The 22,982-nt window shown below is 48.6% G+C and overlaps 1 protein-coding gene across 7 annotated transcripts in view; it reads left to right on the top strand.

Moving 5' to 3' along the window:
* Positions 1-6,037: 6,037 nt before the first annotated feature.
* The window catches only part of HDX (highly divergent homeobox), a 64,393-nt gene continuing 47,448 nt past the window's right edge, over positions 6,038-22,982 (top strand). Inside the window, exons 1-7 of one of the 7 annotated variants that reach the window (XM_077286467.1) lie at positions 6,038-6,270; positions 6,937-7,046; positions 10,729-10,875; positions 12,670-13,776; positions 14,832-14,885; positions 18,802-18,948; positions 21,590-21,788. In XM_077286467.1, coding sequence (XP_077142582.1) covers positions 6,978-7,046; positions 10,729-10,875; positions 12,670-13,776; positions 14,832-14,885; positions 18,802-18,948; positions 21,590-21,788 — 1,723 coding nt within the window. In that variant the 5' untranslated portion in view covers positions 6,038-6,270; positions 6,937-6,977. Of the gene's footprint in view, positions 6,299-6,936; positions 7,047-9,347; positions 9,482-9,911; positions 10,063-10,728; positions 10,876-12,669; positions 13,777-14,831; positions 14,886-18,801; positions 18,949-21,589; positions 21,789-22,982 lie in introns of those variants that run through there. The other 6 variants (XM_077286461.1, XM_077286462.1, XM_077286465.1 and 3 more) reach the window with 6 other exon arrangements.

The following is a 22,982-nucleotide window of genomic DNA, read 5'->3' as shown; positions in this document are numbered from 1 at the left end:
TGAGATCAGCACCGATCAACAAGATGGAACAGCACCGCAAGGAATGGAGCCGTGGTCGGGTATCTTCAGGGCCGAACCCAGGAGTCCGGACCCCACAGATCAGTTATCACCGATCCTGTGCAGAGCTGAGGAGTCAGAACGTGTTGTCGCAAGAGCCACGCCACAAGGTTATAATAGTGTGCAGAGCAAAGAAACGACAGCGACATCACTACAGGCAGTATATATCCAGGAGCGGTGACATCACTACAGGCCATATATAGTATATATCCAGGAGCGGTGACATTGCTACAGGCCGTATATGGTATATATCCGGGAGCGGTGACATCACTACAGGCCATATATAGTATATATCCAGGAGCGGTGACATCACTACAGGCCGAATATATTATATATCCAGGAGCGGTGACGTCACTACAGGCCATATACAGTATATATCCAAAAGCGGTGACATCGCTACAGGCCGTATATAGTGTATATCCAAGAGCGGTGACATCACTGCAGGCCGTATATAGTATATTTCCCAGGAGCGGTGACATCACTACAGGCCATATATAGTATATATCCAGGAGCGGTGACATCACTACAGGCCGTATATAGCATATATCCAGGTGCGGCGACATCACTACAGGCTGTATATAGTATGTATCCAAGAGCGGTGACATCACTACAGGCCGTATATAGTATATATCCAGGAGCGATGACATCACTACAGGCCATATATAGTATATATCCAGGAGCGGTGATATCACTACAGGCCGTATATAGTATATATCCAGGAGCGGTGACATCACTACAGGCCGTATATAGTATGTATCCAGGAGAGATGACATCACTACAGGCCGTATATAGGATATATCCAGGAGCGGTGACATCACTACAGGCCATATATATTGTATATATCCAGGAGCGGTGACATCACTACAGGCCGTATATAGTATTTATTCAAGAGCGGTGACATCACTACAGGCCGTATATAGTATATATCCAGGAGCGGTGACATCACTACAGGCCGTATATAGTATATATCCAGGAGCGGTGACATCACCACAGGCCGTATATAGTATATATCCAGGAGCGATGACATCACTACAGGCCATATATAGTATATATCCAGGAGCGGTCACATCACTACAGGCCATATATAGTATATATCCAGGAGCGGTCACATCACTACAGGCCATATATAGTATATATCCAGGAGCGGTGACATCACTACAGGCCGTATATAGTATATATCCAGGAGTGGTGACGTCACTACAGGCCGTATATAGCAAATATCCAGTAGCGGTCACATCACTACAGGCCGTATATAGTATATATCCAGGAGCGGTGACATCACTACAGGTCGTATATAGTATATATCCAGGAGCGGTGACATCACTACAGGCCATATAGAGTGTACATCCAGGAGCGGTGACGTCACTACAGGCCATATATAGTATATATCCAGGAGCGGTGACATCACTACAGGCCGTATATATCCAGGAATGGTGACGTCACTACAGGCCGTATATATTGTATATATCCAAGAGCGGTGACATCACTACAGGCCGTATATAGTGTATATCCAGGAGCGGTGACATCACTACAGGCCGTATATATTGTATATATCCAGGAGCGGTGACATCACTACAGGCCGTATATAGTATATATCCAGGAGCGGTGACATCACTACAGGCCGTATATATCCAGGAGCGGTGACGTCACTACAGGCCGTCTATAGATTCAAGATTCAAAGAAGCTTTATTGGCAGGACCAAATACACATCAGTTTTGCCAAAGCAAGTGTATAAAGGCAATAGGGATAGGGACTGTGGGGATGTTGGGTAGGAGCTGTAGGGGAGGTGGATGGGGGCAGATCCAGGGTAGGGGCTATAGTCCATGGCATAGGGGAGGTGGATGGGGGCAGATCCAGGGTAGGGGCTATAGTCCATGGCATAGGGGAGGTGGATGGGGGCAGATCCAGGGTAGGGGCTATAGTCCATGGCATAGGGAAGGTGGATGGGGGCAGATCCATTGTGGAGGCTATAGTCCATGGCATAGGGAAGGTGGATGGGGGCAGATCCAGGGTGGGGGCTATAGTCCATGGCATAGGGAGGTGGATGGGGGCAGATCCAGGGTGGGGGCTATAGTCCATGGCATAGGGGAGGTGGATGGGGGCAGATCCAGGGTAGGGGCTATAGTCCATGGCATAGGGGAGGTGGATGGGGGCAGATCCATTGTGGGGGCTATAGTCCATGGCATCATAGTACTCTCTCTCGCAGTCTATGACATTCGCTCACACACCGCGCTGCCATCTCTACTGCTCTCTCTTCTTCTCCCAGCAGGATATATGTCTTCTCTTCCTCCTTCATGGTGATGAAGTCCGGGAAGAGATGTGAGAGTCTCCTGAAGTGAGTGTCCCTCACTGCTGAGTATTTGGAGCAGTGTAGCAGGAAGTGGGTTTCGTCCTCTATGGCCTCCTCATCACAGTGTTGGCACAGTCTTTCCTCCCTGGGCTTGTAGTTCTGCCTGTGTCGGCCACATTCGATGGCCAGACTGTGGGCACTGAGTCTATATCGGCTCAGGATCTTGCGATCTCTGGGGTCCGGGAGTTTCTCCAGCTATGGGGCCAGTCTGTAGTCTCTCTGTAGACTCCGGTACATGATCAGTTTCTGTGAGCTGATGATATTCTTACAGTCACTGACATACTTCTCCTGGCCTTTGTCTGCCATCTTCCTGATTCCGGCTTTTGTCAGGTTGTGATCGGTGTTCTGGTCCGGTTGGGTTTAGCTGGGCTGTTCCGAGGGTTCTGGTTTTTCTGTTTCACCTACATGTATCAGGGCTTTATGGTGATGGGAGCTTGGATTGCTCCTATGCAGGTGAGCCCGGAATGACAGCGCCCTCTTTAGAACTGTTAGGTGCAGAGGGAATCTGCCCAGCTCGGCCCGACCAGCACTGTTGGAGGTGCTCCGATGGACCTGGAGAAGGTGCTTGCAGAATTCCAGGTGGAATAATTCTGATGGATTGGAATCCCACCTCGACCAGTCTGGGTAGGTGTGAGGACCCCAGACTTCGCTGCCATACAGGAGGATTGGGGCGATGATGGAGTCGAAGATTTTTAGCCAGACCCTCACTGGTGGCTTCAGATGGTAGAGTTTCCTTTGGATGGCATAGAAGGTTTTGCAGGCCTTGTCTTTCAGGGTCTCTATGGCTTGTTTGAAGCTCCCTGACCGGTGAATCTCTAGGCCCAGGTAGGTATATTTGTCCGTTCCTGTGAGGTCGCAGTTGTTGAGGACAAATGATGGGTGCTGGTCTGATCTTCTCTTTCTCCTCTGGAACACCATGGTGTTGGTTTTCTTTAGGTTGACAGGTAGAGCCCAGGTGGAGCTGAATTTCTCTAGGATTTTCAGGTTGTCCTGGAGGCCTTTCTCGGTTGGTGACAGCAGCAGCAGGTCATCTGCATACAGCAGGAATTTCACCTGAGCGTCGTGGAGGGTGAGACCTGGTGCTGTGGAGGATTCCAGGGCAGTAGGTAGGTATAGTATATATCCAGGAGTGATGACGTCACTACAGGCCGTATATAGCATATATCCAGGAGCGGTGACGTCACTACAGGCCATATATAGTATATATCCAGGAGCGGTGACGTCACTACAGGCCGTATATAGTATATATCCAGGAGCGGTGACGTCACTACAGGCTGTATATAGTGTATATCCAGGAGCGGTGACGTCACTACAGGCCGTATATAGTATATATCCAGGAGCGGTGGCGTCACTACAGGCCGTATATAGTATATATCCAGGAGCGGTGACATCACTACAGGCCGTATATAGTATATATCCAGGAGCGGTGACGTCGCTACAGGCCGTATATAGTATATATCCAGGAGTGGTGGCATCACTACAGGCCGTATATAGTATATATCCAGGAGCGGTGACGTCACTACAGGCCGTATATAGTATATATCCAGGAGCGGTGGCATCACTACAGGCCGTATATAGTATATATCCAGGAGCGGTGACGTCACTACAGGCCGTATATAGTATATATACAGGAGCGGTGGCGTCACTACAGGCCGTATATAGTATATATCCAGGAGCGGTGGCATCACTACAGGCCGTATATAGTATATATCCAGGAGCGGTGGCGTCACTACAGGCCGTATATAGTATATATCCAGGAGCGGTGACGTCACTACAGGCCGTATATAGTATATATCCAGGAGCGGTGACATCACTACAGGCCGTATATAGTATATATCCAGGAGCGGTGATATCACTACAGGCCGTATATAGTATATATCCAGGAGCGGTGATATCACTACAGGCCGTATATGGTATATATCCAGGAGCGGTGACGTCACTACAGGCCGTATATAGTATATATCCAGGAGCGGTGACGTCACTACAGGCCGTATATATATTATATATATATTGACTTCCCCTGACGAAGGCACGCCGCCGAAACGCGCGTTGGGGCAGTGGCACCATCCTCTGAGTATTCCTGGTAATGTACCCTTTTACTATTTTGATATACTCGCTTGCTGCAGTATCACTAATTGATATTGCATTTGATCATATATGGACTTAGTTACTCTAATTTTTGGTCTATACGGTGGTTATTCAACCCCAAGTGGGCTGTGTCTGATTACTGATCATGCATTTAAACATATGGTACTGCAGTGTAACTAGTGCATGTTTTTTGTTATAGACGCATACTCAGAGTGGTGCCACGTATTTTCTTGTTGGCTCACCATTAGAACACACATGTGGCATTTAGGTGTTTTCTTTTTAGACATGTTTTGTATTTTTGAGGGAATTGTTTCTCCTCATGTTTGATTTTTTTCAATAAAATTATATCTATATTTGTTCTGTATACGCATTTTTCTTATATGATTGTAAGTATATAGCGTTGAACATATACGTATTTTCCGCAATTAAGGACATTATACATATCCGCTATTTATAGCCATACAATTTAATATTGATATGTCCAATTTGCTCTTGGTAACCCTTTGATTTTTCGTATATATAGTATATATCCAGGAGCGGTGACGTCACTACAGGCCGTATATAGTATATATCCAGGAGCGGTGACGTCACTACAGGCCATATATAGTATATATCCAGGAGCGGTGACGTCACTACAGGCCGTATATAGCATATATCCAGGAGCGGTGACGTCACTACAGGCCGTATATAGTATATATCCAGGAGCGGTGACGTCACTACAGGCCATATATAGTATATATCCAGGAGCGGTGACGTCACTACAGGCCGTATATAGCATATATCCAGGAGCGGTGACGTCACTACAGGCCGTATATAGCAAATATCCAGGAGCGGTGACGTCACTACAGGCTGTATATAGTATATATCCAGGAGCGGTGACGTCACTACAGGCCGTATATAGTATATATCCAGGAGCGGTGATATCACTACAGGCCGTATATAGTATATATCCAGGAGCGGTGACGTCACTACAGGCCGTATATAGTATATATCCAGGAGCGGTGGCATCACTACAGGCCGTATATAGTATATATCCAGGAGCGGTGACGTCACTACAGGCCGTATATAGTATATATCCAGGAGCGGTGACGTCACTACAGGCCGTATATAGCAAATATCCAGGATCGGTGACGTCACTACAGGCTGTATATAGTATATATCCAGGAGCGGTGACGTCACTACAGGCCGGATATAGTATATATCCAGGAGCGGTGACACTACAGGCCATATACAGTATATATCCAGGAGCGGTGACGTCACTACAGGCTGGATATTACGGTATATAGAGGTTCGGTCGTCGCTCTCAGGACAGTACACATCTGAGTCCTATCGTTGTATTATCTCCCCTGTACGCAGCACTCAGGGTCCGAGTGAGATATAAGTGTGGACTCAGTGTATAATCCCCCCGTCTGGCGCCCCAGCCCCTGTATCCCCCCGGTGGTGACGTCACTGCAGGCCCCTAGCAGTGTGTCCTCGCCCGTGTATCTCCCCAGCAGTGACGTCACAGCCCGCTGCAGACACGTGCACTCCCTCCTCGCAGGGCCGGGCTCTGGGGGTCTGCGGGGGTCTCCGGGGCAGGGTCGCCGTGCGGCGCTCATTATTCACAGATCACCATCCCCCCCATGTCAGCCCCTGATCTCGGCCTCCCATTGGCCGCTGTCTGCCGTGACGTCACAATCATGATGAGAATTGATGATCGGACGTGCTGATTTCATTGTCTGGAGCCGGAGCAGCGCGGACCCGGCCCGGCCCGGGGATCCCGGCGGCGGGGGGAGGTAGGTGGAGGCCGCGGAGCCCCGGGAGGTGAGCGGGGACCGCAGGCCAGAGCGGGGATCGTGGGGGCAGCGGACGCGCGGACCTGGGGAACTTCTGCGGTCGCGCACGCCCCCTCCTCCACATTGTATACCAGCAGAGCTTGGTGCACGGGGTTTCTGTAGCCCCTGCGCGCCGTCTGCACGTTCTGCGGCTGTCCAGTAGCGCAGGGGTTAATAAGAATTCATCCGCCCCCCCTCCCCGGCCTTAGTGTGGGGGGAGCGGCGTCTTCCTCCCCTCCCCCTGCTGGCGCATGCGCACAGCGCGCCTCCTCTCCGGCGCTGCACCTGTCTCCGGCCGCTCTGATACAAAGTATCCGGAGCACGTGACCCGCCGCTGATACATTGTAGCCAGTCACAGGGGCTGCGCACGTGACCAGTGAGCGCACGTCATTACCGGGGGGAGGGGGGTTGGACGGATGTGACGTCACGTTCCGGCTATTTACATATCTACATTGGTGACGTCATGTACACGTTACTTTATGTAGAGCAGTGACGTCATGAATATAAAAACCTGCACATACTGCAGTGACATCACACATATATATATATGAATAGTGGCTCCTCTTTTCTTTTCCTTCTTCCACATCTATAACTTTATTAACTGAAGTTTTCTTTGTTCTTCTTCAGTGCGGCAGAAATTCCCTGAGGAGTCCTGAGCGGAGCGTAGGATGGAGGGAGCTGTGGCCCCGAACGTTGGGGAAGTCACCTCCACCGGCTCTCAGGGGTACCAGCCCGAGGTGGGAACAACCCCGCAGTGTGATTGGATGGGCTCAGACTGGGGGTCCTCAGACTGGGGGTCCTCCGGGGCCACTAGCTCCATGGAAGCGCTGGCTCGTGTCTGCATTCATCACAGTTGCCGCCACCATGTCACCGCACCTTCCCACCGCCTGCTTCCATCTTTCTCCACCCTCCTATGGCTCTATGAAGCCAGAGCTGTCAATCAAAGAGGAAGATAAAGGGAAAGCCAGCAGGGGGAGGTGCACAGAAGTGATCGGCCGCCATGATGCATCATCAGATCAGAGCTGTCAATCAAAGAGGGGGATAAAGAGAAAGCCAGCAGGGGGAGGTGCACAGAAGTGATCGGCCGCCATGATGCATCATCAGATCAGAGCTGTCAATCAAAGAGGAAGATAAAGGGAAAGCCAGCAGGGGGAGGTGCACAGAAGTGATCGTCCGCCATGATGCATCGTCAGATCAGAGCTGTCAATCAAAGAGAGGGATAAAGGGAAAGCCAGCAGGGGGGAGGTGCACAGAAGTGATCGGCCGACCTGATGCATCATCAGATCAGAGCTGTCAATCAAAGAGGGGGATAAAGAGAAAGCCAGCAGGGGGAGGTGCACAGAAGTGATCGGCCGCCATGATGCATCATCAGATCAGAGCTGTCAATCAAAGAGGAAGATAAAGGGAAAGCCAGCAGGGGGAGGTGCACAGAAGTGATCGTCCGCCATGATGCATCGTCAGATCAGAGCTGTCAATCAAAGAGGGGGATAAAGGGAAAGCCAGCAGGGGGGAGGTGCACAGAAGTGATCGGCCGACCTGATGCATCGTCAGATCAGAGCTGTCAATCAAAGAGGGGGATAAAGAGAAAGCCAGCAGGGGGAGGTGCACAGAAGTGATCGGCCGCCATGATGCATCATCAGATCAGAGCTGTCAATCAAAGAGGAAGATAAAGGGAAAGCCAGCAGGGGGAGGTGCACAGAAGTGATCGTCCGCCATGATGCATCGTCAGATCAGAGCTGTCAATCAAAGAGGGGGATAAAGGGAAAGCCAGCAGGGGGAGGTGCACAGAAGTGATCGGCCGCCATGATGCATCGTCAGATCAGAGCTGTCAATCAAAGAGGGGGATAAAGAGAAAGCCAGCAGGGGGAGGTGCACAGAAGTGATCGGCCGCCATGAGGCATCATCAGATCAGAGCTGTCAATCAAAGAGGAAGATAAAGGGAAAGCCAGCAGGGGGAGGTGCACAGAAGTGATCGGCCGCCATGAGGCATCATCAGATCAGAGCTGTCAATCAAAGAGGGGGATAAAGAGAAAGCCAGCAGGGGGAGGTGCACAGAAGTGATCGGCCGCCATGATGCATCATCAGATCAGAGCTGTCAATCAAAGAGGAAGATAAAGGGAAAGCCAGCAGGGGGAGGTGCACAGAAGTGATCGTCCGCCATGATGCATCGTCAGATCAGAGCTGTCAATCAAAGAGGGGGATAAAGGGAAAGCCAGCAGGGGGGAGGTGCACAGAAGTGATCGGCCGACCTGATGCATCATCAGATCAGAGCTGTCAATCAAAGAGGGGGATAAAGAGAAAGCCAGCAGGGGGAGGTGCACAGAAGTGATCGGCCGCCATGATGCATCATCAGATCAGAGCTGTCAATCAAAGAGGAAGATAAAGGGAAAGCCAGCAGGGGGAGGTGCACAGAAGTGATCGTCCGCCATGATGCATCGTCAGATCAGAGCTGTCAATCAAAGAGGGGGATAAAGGGAAAGCCAGCAGGGGGAGGTGCACAGAAGTGATCGGCCGCCATGATGCATCGTCAGATCAGAGCTGTCAATCAAAGAGGGGGATAAAGAGAAAGCCAGCAGGGGGAGGTGCACAGAAGTGATCGGCCGCCATGAGGCATCATCAGATCAGAGCTGTCAATCAAAGAGGAAGATAAAGGGAAAGCCAGCAGGGGGAGGTGCACAGAAGTGATCGGCCGCCATGAGGCATCATCAGATCAGAGCTGTCAATCAAAGAGGAAGATAAAGGGAAAGCCAGCAGGGGGAGGTGCACAGAAGTGATCGGCCGCCATGAGGCATCATCAGATCAGAGCTGTCAATCAAAGAGGGGGATAAAGAGAAAGCCAGCAGGGGGGAGCTGTAGAGAAGTGATCGTCCGCCATGATGCATCATCAGATCAGAGCTGTCAATCAAAGAAGGGGGGGGATAAAGGGAAAGCCAGCAGGGGGGAGGTGCACAGAAGTGATCGGCCGCCATGATGCATCATGGGATCAGAGCTGTCAATCAAAGAGGGGGATAAAGGGAAAGCCCGCAGGGGGGAGGTGCACAGAAGTGATCGGCCGCCATGATGCATCATCAGATCAGTCTGTGCTGACAGTCCCCTCAATGGCCGACTGATCCGCAAAACAGATAGGACAAGATCGGAAACTGATGGTGCATGTGTGAGAAGGAGACCGAGCGTGTGTGAATGGCGCCTTACACTGTATCAACGCTTTGTTATTTTTTTGTTACGATTGTTGCAGCCAGCACTTGTCATTCTCATTTCTGAACCATAATGAACGTTTGTCATTCGGGCATCAGGCGAAAATGAACAATCGATTTCTGTGGTTCATTTTCGTTAATGTTTGGGCTACATTAGGACTTTTACCGTTTTGTTTTTTTTTTAAATAGACTTTTTTTTGCAGACATTGTTAAATATGTTACAGAAACCGATGGGAAAATGTCTTGAAAAACAAAATCCTCCATTTTGCTGAATTTACCCTGGATGTTTTTTCCAGTATTGTTTTTTTTTTTAATTGCACACACGTTTACTGCAGTCGCCAAAACACAGCGATCTGTGCCTCAGGAATCAGCGTTATTGATTAGCTATTTTGTTGCATTTTAGATGGACATGACTCTTTTGTCTGCACATTGGGGTCCGGGGCATTTTGTCTTTCCATTGTCCCATAGGCTTCTTCTCTACACAACTTGTAAAGAACATATGTATAAAAATCCCATCTCCCCCCTCCTCCTGGGGAAAAAAAATCAGATTCCAAACTAGGTGAGGGCGCAGAGCAGAGGTCTATAGAGCTTGTTAACGTTAAGCTTATGTTCATGCTTTGCTGTCGTTTCCTTTTATTGACACAAAATGATTTGGCAAAAAATCGCAGCATTTTGGTGCAATTTTGGTCTATTTGTGGCCGTGTGACAGATGACCGGATCGCAGCGGCTCCGTCAGGACTTCTCATCTTCGGCAGCGTCTGTCTCTTTGAGGTGCGCAACATAAATGTGATGGACTGGGTTTTTGTGCCTCAACAAAGCAGATATATAAAATGAGGTTATACGGAGCAGAAAGTGACTCCATCTGCTTCACTAAAGTCAATGGCCTCATTGGCAGATCCACCCAAATCCCATTTTTCATGTCTTCAGATAGAAGCCCTGAAGGAGCCACCGACGTGGCTACAATGTAATGTGAATGTGGCCCAAGGCACACTGCCACACCTGCCCATGGTTGTGTCTGACACTGCATTAATGTAGTGCACGGCGATGAGCTGCAATTCCACATATGACCTATGCACCAGCGTGGCGCTATTTTTGCTGTTTTTCTAGTTCCGTACAATTTTTTTAAATTATTGGACTTTACTGTGTGACGTTCAGCTGCCGGTTTGGGGGGGGATTTTCCGCTGCAGATTTGCTGGTCCATTAGTTTCCTGTATTCCTGTTACAGATGAACCTGCGCTCCGTGTTCAGTGCGGAGCAGCAGAGGACACTGCAGCGATATTATGAAAAGGGTATGACGAACCAGAGCAAAAGCTGCTTCCAGCTGATATTACAGTGTGCACAAGAGACAAAGCTGGACTTCAGCGTGGTCAGGGTAAGTGGCTGGACAGCGGAACAATCACACCCTAGATATCCAGTAGATACAAATATAAGCTCGCTGTTTGCTGTCAATGAATGGAAATATTTCTATATATCCTGACCTAATACTTTTCATAGCTGAGGGTTTGTTACAATTGTATCCATTCTAGACCATCCGTTGTGAGGGAAACCTCTTCTGACCTGATGGTGTGTCACTATGTATCTGTGCAGAACAGTGTAAATACTGCTGCAACGCTAACAAATCCTCTGCAGCTGAATATTGCAACATATTGACATTGGTTGTCCCCTATATCTATAGGGTCTGTTCCCCGCCCTTCGCTCCTACGCTTTCCTCATGCTGTGCATATCTTAGTGGCTGGAGACTCGTACATATGGCGTCCCGGAGCCAGGACTGACGCTCTCCACCTCCTATTTATGGCCAGGGAGGATGTTGTGCCGTTACAGCTCTCTAAAGCTTTCTGCTGACATTTGGCACCAATGTAATAGAACTGGACTCTGCATATTGTGATTTGTTTTGTTTATTGCTTGTGTATAAATGTGACATTATTGTAAGTCAATATTGTCACCGATTATTTATTTAAGCTTTCTGTTCAGACTGTGTAAATAGAACGCAGCCTACAATATACTGCACAGCAGTACAGCTTCAGAGCTGTAATATCCCAGCATTCCTCACGCCATCATTAAGGCATGGAGCATGTAGAAATGATTTGCACTTTAGAAAGTGTCTGTTACTTCTACTGTACATTAGATAAATGTACAAACTGTCCACTTTACATTACACAAGCTCAACAAAGCTCATAGGAGAGTGCATGGTTGTAAGCATACTGACTGTTTCCAATACAACCAGCAGAATAGTGAATGCAGCTCTGGTGTATAATACAGGAGGTAACTCAGGATCAGTAATGTAATGTATTTACACAGTGACTGCACCGGCAGAATAGTGAGTGCAGCTCTGGTGTATAATACAGGGTGTAACTCAGGATCAGTAATGTATGTACACAGTGACTGCACCAGCAGAACAGTGAGTGCAGCTCTGGGGTATAATACAGGATGTAACTCGGGATCAGTAATGTAATGTATGTACACAGTGACTCCACCAGCAGAATAGTGAATGCAGCTCTGGGGTATATTACAGGCTGTAACTCAGGATCAGTAATGTAATGTATGTACACAGTGACTGCACCAGCAGAATAGTGAGTGCAGCTCTGGAGTATAATACAGGATGTAACTCAGGATCAGTAATGTAATGTATGTACACAGTGACTGCACCAGCAGAACAGTGAGTGCAGCTCTGGGGTATAATACAGGATGTAACTCAGGATCAGTAATGTAATGTATGTACACAGTGACTGCACCAGCAGAATAGTGAGTGCAGCTCTGGAGTATAATACAGGATGTAACTCAGGATCAGTAATGTAATGTATGTACACAGTGACTGCACCAGCAGAATAGTGAGTGCAGCTCTGGAGTATAATACAGGATGTAACTCAGGATCAGTAATGTAATGTATGTACACAGTGACTGCACCAGCAGAACAGTGAGTGCAGCTCTGGGGTATAATACAGGATGTAACTCAGGATCAGTAATGTATGTGCACAGTGACTGCACCAGCAGAATAGTGAGTGCAGCTCCGCAGTATAATACAGGATGTAACTCACTCAGGATCAGTAATGTATTTGCATATTTCCACAGTGCACTGCGGCGCCATCACTAATGTTTCCATAGTTTGGTGACTATTTTGTATCTCTCTTGTGTTATCACATAACCGTCCCATTTCCTTAATTTCCAGACCTGGGTGGGTAACAAGCGGAGGAAGTTGAGCAGTAAGAGTTACGTGGAGACTGGAGGACAGTTACCAGGCTCCGTGTCTAATTCACCATCACGTCCCCAAGAGGCAACTGTGAGAACTGTACCAAACATCCCCCGTAGTCTGCCGCCCCCCCGGACTTCCTCTGGAGGGGACCTCATGATGACTTGTGTGTACAGTCCAAACAGCTCTTCTAGAGCAGGGACCACCGCTCAGACCACCAGCCCTAAGCCTGATCTCAAGAAGCCCACCCTGCAGAGGACGCCAGTGAGGACTGAGGCTGAGTATCACAAGCTGCAGGCTCCGTTGCAGCGACCGACTCCTGTGGTCAAAGCCCCGATGCAGCCGACTGCAGAAAAGACTGTGATGTTGCCTCGTCCACAAAATGTGGCAAATCCAAGCATCTCCATGTATTCTGCCAAGAGAAACTTTGGGGGCTCTAGTCAGATGATCGAGAGAATTGCCCCTCAAAAGACAATGACTTGGTCAGTGAAAAATGTAGCAGAGGCTCGTGGGGGGCAACGCTTGCACAAGCCCGAGCAGCCAAATGTGAGCCCCATCCCTCAATTGTCCACCGGGCAGCGGCCCAGGGACTCGGCCTGTGGTCTGAGTAACCTGGAGATCCGGGAAGTGTTTTCCTTAGCGCCTGGCGAGCATTCCTCCAGAACGCTGAGTGCAGGACTAGAGGAGAGACCACGTCCGCCAGAGAGTAACTGCTTCTCCATAGCTATGGAGACGGGTGACGTCAATGACGAATACGCCCGCGAGGAAGAACTGGCGTCCATGGGGGCTCAGAACCAACTCTGCTCAAGGTTCAGGGAAAGCAACAGTTCACCGCCCGAAAAGTCAGCGCTGTCGCCGGTCCCTGTACGGACAGGAGGTGCCAAAATCCACCAACCCAACACGAGAGAGCCAGCCGAGAATACAATGTATCACAGCAGTGACTACTACATGCCCCCGAATACCTCAGCACACAACACAAGCAGCACACAATACCCCGGGCACAACGCCGCGCGGAGCAGCCTGCACCGACACTACAGCATAGCCGCTCAGCCCGGAGGGATGATGCCCACCCCAAACAACTACCAGGTAAAGGGCCCGGAGCCAGAACGCAGCGGGGCTGATAGCATGCTGCCATGGGCGCGGTGCAGACCCTTTTGAGGTGCTGATGAGGGTTTTAGTTTGGTCATCAGTTTTTGATTATTTCTAAAAAAAAAAAATCACAGAGTATTAAAGGATAATATTGTGCTGACGTCAGTGAGTGTTTATATAACTCTCTGTGACCTCAGTACAAACCTCTCCTGAAATACTCTGTGCAGCCTGCTGGGGACTCTTCCTTCCACTATGTAACGCTCTGTCTGGTGACTCTTATAAGACCTGCACATTCCGCTGCTGAAATACTCTGCGCTGCAGGGATCCACCTCTATCCATTATGACCTTTTATAAGATCAGTACTCTCCCCTGAAATACTCTGTGCTGCCTGCTGGGGACTCTTCCTTCCACTATGTAACTCTGTCTGGTGACCCCTATAAGACCTGCACATTCCTCTGCTGAAATACTCTGCGCTGCAGGGAGACCCAGCTTCTTTCACAATGTAACTTTGAGTCTACAACTTCCCAAAGGATCATGTACTCTCATTCCTGAAATGCTCTGTGCTGCTGTGGACCCCGCTCCTCTGTCCGTAATGTAACTTTCAATCTCTGCTCTCAGAACACCGTACTCCTGCAGCTCGGAGTCCTGCGAACTGTACAGAGTATTTCAGGAGAGGGGTGCACTGGTCTTGTGGTGGACATGACATGATGTAAGGGGTGGAAAGAAAAGTGGGTGGTCGCCAGTTACATAGTGCAAGGAGCAGGGTTCCCCAGCAGCACAGAGTATGTCAGGAAATAAATGCTAATCCTGTGTGGGGTCACAGACCGGCTGGTTATACAGCGGCACTATGGGGTCTCCAGCAGCACAGAGTATTTCCAGAGATGAGTTAGCTGACCCGGTGGGAGGTCATAGACTGAGAGCTGCACACTGACATGAGGAAGGTCATCACAGCAGCACAGAGTATTTTAGGAAAGGAATATTGGACTTCTGATTGTCCTGTATGTAGTGTCGTCCATGTCTGGAGGTTGTAACTTGCCCCTTTCTCCCCGCAGATATCAGGAAACCTCACCGTGCCTTGGATTACAGAGTGCTCGCGGAAAAGAACAGTGAGTGAGTTTATCTCAGAGATTTCCCCAAATAATGAACAGATCACAGCCGAGCACTAATCAGAGACGTAGAGACCCTGGAGGAAGCAGGAAAGCCGAGATGTAGGGGGAACGTCACACCGCATATGGGTCTGCTCTGCAGGCAGCATGTTATGCTTAGGAGTCCAGTGGGCGGTCCTAATACATGATTGACAGCCTTCTGTATGTGACTGCAAGGAGATGGCTGCCAATCACTGATGAGGACCGCCCACTGGACTCCTAAGCTCAGCATAAACATTTATTCATATAAAATACACATTATACAAAAGCTTTCTCTAAATGTTCATTGCTACAGGTTTCTTTTAAGAACTGAAGGTTTGTGTCGACTGTAATCAGCTGAATGCGACGTTTCCGGGCTGCTGTGTACTGGAGTTTTGTGCGCTCTCCCTGGTTTTGTGTGGCCCGGTGTCTAGGTACTAACCCTGGTCTCTGTGTCTGGTCTCTATCCCTGGTCTCTGTGTCTGGGCCCTATCCCTGGCCTCTGTGGCTCGGTGTCTGGGCCCTATCCCTGGTCTCTGTGGCTCGGTGTCTGGGCCCTATCCCTGGTCTCTGTGGCTCGGTGTCTGGGCCCTATCCCTGGTCTCTGTGGCTCGGTGTCTGGGCCCTATCCCTGGTCTCTGTGGCTCGGTGTCTGGGCCCTATCCCTGGTCTCTGTGGCTCGTTGTCTGGGCTCTATCCCTGGTCTCTGTGGCTCGGTGTCTGGGCCCTATCCCTGGTCTCTGTGTCCCGGCCCTATCCCTGGTCTCTGTGGCCCGGTGTCTGGGCTCTATCCCTGGTCTCTGTGGCCCGGTGTCTGGGTCCTATCCCTAGTCCTGTGTCTCGGTGTTTGGGTCCTATCCCTGGTCTCTGTGGCCCGGTGTCTGGGCCCTATCCCTGGTCTCTGTGTCCCGGCCCTATCCCTGGTCTCTGTGGCCCGGTGTCTGGGCTCTATCCCTGGTCTCTGTGGCCCGGTGTCTGGGTCCTATCCCTAGTCCTGTGTCTCGGTGTTTGGGTCCTATCCCTGGTCTCTGTGGCCCGGTGTCTGGGTCCGATCCCTGGTCTCTGTGGCCCAGTGTCTGCTCCCTATCCCTGGTCTCTGTGGCTCGGTATCTGGGCCCTATCCCTTATCTCTGTGTCTGGACCCTATCCCTGGTCTCTGTGGCCCTGTGTCTGCTCCTTATCCCTGGTCTCTGTAGCTCGGTGTCTGGGCCCTATCCCTGGTCTCTGTGGTCCTGTGTCTGCTCCCTATCCCTGGTCTCTGTAGCTCGGTGTCTGGGCCCTATCCCTGGTCTCTGTGGTCCTGTGTCTGCTCCCTATCCCTGGTCTCTGTAGCTCGGTGTTTGGGCCCTATCCCTGGTCTCTGTAGCTCAGTGTCTGGGCCCTATCCCTGGCCTCTGTGGCTCGGAGTCTGGATCCTATCCCTTGTCTCTGTGGCCCGGTGTCTGGGTCCTATCCCTGATCTCTGTGGCTCGGTGTCTGGATCCTATCCCTGGTCTCTGTGGCCTGGTGTCTGGGTCCTATCCCTGGTCTCTGTGGCCTGGTGTCTAGGTCCTATCCCTGGTCTCGGTGGCCCGGTGTCTGGGCCCTATCCCTGTTCTCTGTGGCCCGGTGTCTGGGCCCTCTCCCTGGTCTCGGTGGCCCGGTGTCTAGGTCCTAACCATGGTCTCTGTGGCTTGGTGTCTGGGCCCTCTCCCTGGTCTCGGTGGCCCGGTGTCTGGGCCCTCTCCCTGGTCTCGGTGGCCCGGTGTCTAGGTCCTATCCTTGGCCTCTGTGGCTTGGTGTCTGGGCCCTCTCCCTGGTCTCTGTGGCCCGGTGTCTGGGCCCTATCCCTGGTCTCAGTGTCTGGGCTCTATCCCTCGTCTCTGTGGATCGGTGTCAGGGCCCTATCCCTGGTCTCTGTGGCCCGGTGTCAGGGTCCTATCCCTGTTCTCTGTGGCCCGGTGTCTGGGCCCTCTCTCAGGTCCCTGTGGCCCTTTGTTTGGGCCCTATCACTGGTCTCCAGGATGCCGATACAGTTGTAAGTGTGATGCTTGGCGCTCCCACTCTGCGTCGCGTGTGAGCGGCGTCCTTATATCTCTGCATCCTGGCCGCTCAGCTGAACTATGGAAATCAGATGTGCGACTTCTGCCGTTCCTGTATCAGAGGCGCAAAAAGTGTCTTCCTAGAAGTAATGGCTGCCTGTGGACTTGCCTACGTCTGCTGCGTTTGTCCCCTACGTTGTCGGACATGTGACCAATATTTGCATCAGAGCTCAGGAAATATGTGGAGGGAATATTGGATTTATAGTTAGTTACTATAACAATTTTACAGCAGAAGGAACCGCGCGGATACGAAATCTGCGCCAGAATCTCCGCGTAGTGTGAATAAAAACCTGGAAATGAGCGGGTGACGTGGGGAAACTGGGGCCATATTGTATCAGAGGCGGCAGCCGTGTACCCCAGTGTTACACATGGCACATATTAGATGGGGGTCCGATGCTCTACTCCAGGAACGATGTAGCTGTGGTGGAAAGTGCGCCAAGATAGAAATGAGGAGTGGTGTAAGAGAAGGAAGGATGTACATGCAGCGAATATTCTGCATTCTATAGACGCAGATTCCATCGGTGCAAGTTTCCGGGGTCGATTTCTCCAGGTGTTTTGTGCTGGAGCGAAATGCAATGGTAGCCGCGCTGTGCCCAGGAAGCCGCCTGACTTAATGGCTGCCTTTCAAGTGCCGCCGATCCGTGTAAATAACTGAGGAGAAGGGAAAATACTGCGACAGGAGGCAAAACATTGATTAGGCAGATTAGTCTCAGGTTGTAGACGAGCTCGCACCTTCCATTGTGCCGCCGCTCGCTCCTCCACAACATAAGAACGCGTCCCGCTGCTCCGGCGTATTATCCAGGAACAATCAGCCGCTGATCTCTTATTTCCCTGCCAGACGTTCTGCTGAGTGTGGGATGAGCGAGGAAATCCAGCAGAAACGCCGAAAGTCAGGGAACGCAGTGACGCATCTATTGTCCGAGCTCACGTGAACGGAGATGATGCGGGTCAGCGAGAAGCCTTCACCATGTGATGGCCGCATTGTGTTTTACTCCTTCACATCTTTCAAGATGGAGACATTGTTGCTTTTACATTTAGATGCTGACAAATCTACTCAGGCTGATTACTGCTCACAGCTGAGGGTTTGCTACAATGTAACATAAGTAAAATACACCAGACTGCTCAGCACAGAGAGGATTGAGTACGCTGGATACATAATATCACATGCTCTGTTACAATGTTGCAGTATGCAAAAAAATGTTATGTTTGTCTGATGGAAATCTGATCCGTGACCAGAAGGAAAAGGAGGATGATGATGATTATAAATCTTGGTCAACTAGCCAGTGGAAAAAGGTAATTTTCAGTGATGAAACCCATCTTTTTGTTCAAGGGTACAAGTGAACCATTGCGAGCTGATCATATTCCACAAGCTGTAAAACATCCTCAAAAACAGATATTTTGGGGCTTTTTTTTTTACAGCTGATGGTACAGGGAGCTTATTTCCCATTGATGGTATGATGAATTCATCGAAATACATAGACGTTTTATTGTGCCATTCATGCGTAAATTTGAAGGGACATTCCAACAAGATTTGGCTCCATGCCACAATTCCAAGTGTGTGAAGAAATTCCTGGAAGAAAATAAAGTATAAGTTCTGGACCGGACCAGCAATTCACCAGACTCAAATCCTATAGAAAATGTGTGGAGCATTGTGAAGAGACGTCTTGGCAAAATGGAGTGTACAACCAAAGAACGCATGATAAACAGTGCATTATAACATTTTATTATTAAATATTCAAAAATATGTGTTTTTTTTTTTTGCTTTGTCCCAATTAATTTGCACAGCATTGTAATAGGAGCTTCCACTGTTTCCTCAGCTCCAAGACCGCACTCAGTTCAGTGACCACGACCTCGCTCAGCTGAAGAAGTACTGGGACCATGGGATGACGAGTCTGGGGTCTGTGTGCCGGGAGAAGATCGAAGCCGTGGCCTCCAACCTGAACGTGGACTGTGAAATAGTAAGGGTAAGTGATTAAGACGCAGCGTATCATCATATCACTCTCATACATGCAACGTATTACACTCCGCTCACCGAAGCAAACCAAATTCTTACCCATATGGCAGTATTATAGTAGTTATATTCTTGTACATAGGAGCAGTATTATAGTAGTTATACTCTTGTATATAGGAGCAGTATTATAGTAGTTATATTCTTGTACATAGGAGCAGTATTATAGTAGTTATATTCTTGTACATAGGAGCAGTATTATAGTAGTTATATTCTTGTACATAGGGAGCAGTATTATAGTAGTTATATTCTTGTACATAGAAGGCAGTATTATAGTAGATATATTCTTGGCGTTGGAGCAGTATTATAGTAGTTATATTCTTGTACATAGGAGCAGTATTATAGTAGTTATATTCTTGTACATAGGAGCAGTATTATAGTAGTTATATTCTTGTACATAGGGGCAGTATTATAGTAGTTATATTCTTGTATATAGGAGCAGTATTATAGTAGTTATATTCTTGTATATAGGGGCAGTATTATAGTAGTTATATTCTTGTACATAGGGGCAGTATTATAGTAGTTATATTCTTGTACATAGGGGCAGTATTATAGTAGTTATATTCTTGTACATAGGGGTCAGTATAATAGTAGTTATATTCTTGTACGTGGGATCAGTATTATAGTAGTTATATTCTTGTAAATAGGTGCAGTATTATAATAGTTATATTCTTGTACATAGGGGGCAGCATTGTAGTAGTTATATTCTTCTACATAGGAGCAGTATTATAGTAGTTATAATCTTGTACATAGGGGCAGTATTATAGTAATTATATTCTTGTACATAGGAGCAGTATTATAGTAGTTATATTCTTGTACATAGGGGGCAGCATTATAGTAGTTATATTCTTGTACATAGGAGCAGTATTATAGTAGTTATATTCTTGTACATAGGGGCAGTATTATAGTAGTTATATTCTTGTACATAGGAGCAGTATTATAGTAGTTATATTCTTGTACATAGGGGCAGTATTATAGTAGTTATATTCTTGTACATAGGGGCAGTATTATAGTAGTTATATTCTTGTACATAGGAGCAGTATTATAGTAGTTATATTCTTGTACATAGGGGCAGTATTATAGTAGTTATATTCTTGTATATAGGGGCAGTATTATAGTAGTTATATTCTTGTACATAGGAGCAGTATTATAGTAGTTATATTCTTGTACATAGGAGCAGTATTATAGTAGTTATATTCTTGTACATAGGAGCAGTATTATAGTAGTTATATTCTTGTACATAGGAGCAGTATTATAGTAGTTATATTCTTGTATATAGGAGCAGTATTATAGTAGTTATATTCTTGTACATAGGGGCAGTATTATAGTAGTTATATTCTTGTATATAGGGGCAGTATTATAGTAGTTATATTCTTCTACATAGGGAACAGTATTATAGTAGTTATATTCTTGTATATAGGAGCAGTATTATAGTAGTTATATTCTTATATACATGTTTACAACATATGTTCAAGAAAACATGCGTAATTGCAATAATGTCCTGGGAGAAATACTTAAATTTCTGTAACAATTCCAAGGGTGCCCACACTTTTGGCATGACTGCATATATGATGCTTATCCTAATGTATCAGACATTGTTCGGTCTTACCTACATTGTTTTTGGGTCGCTGAACACCGAGTCGGCTCTGCTATACGGCACAGATAAAGCCGCTCTGTTTTTTGCAGGGTGTAAATATATAGTTGGAGTTATCAGTAAATGTCCAGGCTGCAGATTTCCCGGCTGAGGACTCTGGACGCAGGGAACGTTACAGCAGGAATTGCTTATGAGGCTGCGGTGAACTCTGGGGAACATAAAGCAGATTTGAAGCTGAACGTGATTTTTTTTTTCTCCAAGAAAAGCCGTTAATATTGTATGAGGCTCCGGCCAGCGAGGCCTGAAATAGATTTTTGGTCTTGTATAATAAATAACCGTCCTGGTAAACCACTTACTTATCCTGTCTGTGCTGCTAAATATAGTGCTGGCTGCAGGTGCGGGGGCGCAGATCAGCGGAGGGGGGCACAGATCAGCGGAGGAGGGGGCGCAGATCAGCGGAGGGGGGTGCAGATCAGCGGGGGGTGCAGATCAGCGGAGGGGGGCACAGATCAGCAGAGCGGAGGAGGGGGTGCAGATCAGCGGAGGAGGGGGTGCAGATCAGCGGAGGAGGGGGCGCAGATCAGCAGAGGAGGGGGCGCAGATCAGCGGAGGAGGGGGCGCAGATCAGCGGAGGAGGGGGCGCAGATCAGCGGAGGAGGAGGCGCAGATCAGCGGAGGAGGGGGCGCAGATCAGCGGAGGAGGGGGCGCAGATCAGCGGAGCCACCACTGATCTTCACATGTGACTACAGAAGATGAAGCGTGTCATCGTCTGCACTGGGACCATGGCACACTTGTATGGCACGGTGTATGTGCCGGCAGCGGCCATTGTACGGATAGGGTTGTACGCAGTGAATGGTGCGCCGTTATTTGCCTTCCACATTGTCGCCGGTTGCACCTCTGATACTGACACAGTATACGGTAATTATAAAGCCGCCTCTGTAGGAAGCGCAGCAGGACTTCTGTCCGTTCTCTCGGGGTCACGTTGGTGTCTTATCTCTGCAGACGTGGATCGGGAATAGAAGAAGAAAATATCGATTAATGGGCATCGAGGTCCCCCCTCCCCGCGGGGGTCCCGCCACCTTCCCTGAACAGCTGGAATCTGCCTCCTTGACGCCGTCGGAGGATCCAGTGGCCGGGGTGGTGGAAGAAAACGACCGGCACGATGAAGTGTCTATCTGCCTTTCTGAAGAAAGTTCTCAAGGTAAGACGTTTGGGCGCAGAAACGCTCAACACAATGGCGGCACGCCGTCATGTGCGTGATGGACTACTATAGTCACATCCAGAGCTGCTTTGACACTTTACTATACTCCAGTCACATCCAGAGCTGCGGTCACACTTTACTATACTCCAGTCACATCCACAGCTGCCTTCACACTCTACTATACTCCAGTCACATCCAGAGCTGCGTTCACACTTTACTATACTCCAGTCACATCCAGAGCTGCATTCACACTTTATTATACTCCAGTCACACCCAGAGCTGCATTCACATTTTACTATACTCCAGTCACATCCAGAGCAGCATTCACACTTTATTATACTCCAGTCACATCCAGAGCTGCGTTGACACTTTACTATACTCCAGTCACATCCAGAGCTGCGTTCACACTCTACTATACTCCAGTCACATCCAGAGCTGCATTCACACTTTACTATACTCCAGTCACATCCAGAGCTTCATTCACACTTTATTATACTCCAGTCACACCCAGAGCTGCATTGACACTTTACTATACTCCAGTCACATCCAGAGCTGCATTCACACTTTACTATACTCCAGTCACATCCAGAGCTTCATTCACACTTTACTATACTCCAGTCACACCCAGAGCTGCATTGACACTTTACTATACTCCAGTCACATCCAGAGCTGTGTTCACACTTTACTATACTCCGGTCACATCCACAGCTGCGTTCACACTTTATTATACTCCAGTCACATCCAGAGCTGCATTGACGCTTTATCATACTCCAGTCACATTCAGAGCTGCGTTCACACTTTATTATACTTCAGTCACATCCAGAGCTGCATTCACACTTTACTCCAGTCACATCTAGAGCTGCGTTCACACTTTACTATACTCCAGTCACATCCACAGCTGTGTTCACACTTTGTTATACTCCAGTCACATCCAGAGCTGTGTTCACACTTTACTATACTGCAGTCACATCCAGAGCTGCGTTCACAATTTACTGTACTCCAGTTACATCCAGAGCTGCATTCACACTTTATTATACACCTGTTATGTCTAGGGCTGTGGTCAAACCCTCTGTCTATACATCGTCACGTGTGCCCTGAACATGGAAATTTTGCTACATTCAATGTTTCATAAATATACTGATCCCATAGTAAGGATACAGCATAAGGATCAAGAAGTGTTTGCAAATTGCAAAA

The sequence above is a fragment of the Ranitomeya variabilis genome, chromosome 2 (genome assembly GCF_051348905.1).
Source record: "Ranitomeya variabilis isolate aRanVar5 chromosome 2, aRanVar5.hap1, whole genome shotgun sequence".
Classification (NCBI taxonomy): domain Eukaryota; kingdom Metazoa; phylum Chordata; class Amphibia; order Anura; family Dendrobatidae; genus Ranitomeya; species Ranitomeya variabilis.
Note: the sequence above shows the minus strand (reverse complement) of the source record. Positions and strands in the feature narration are given on the sequence as shown.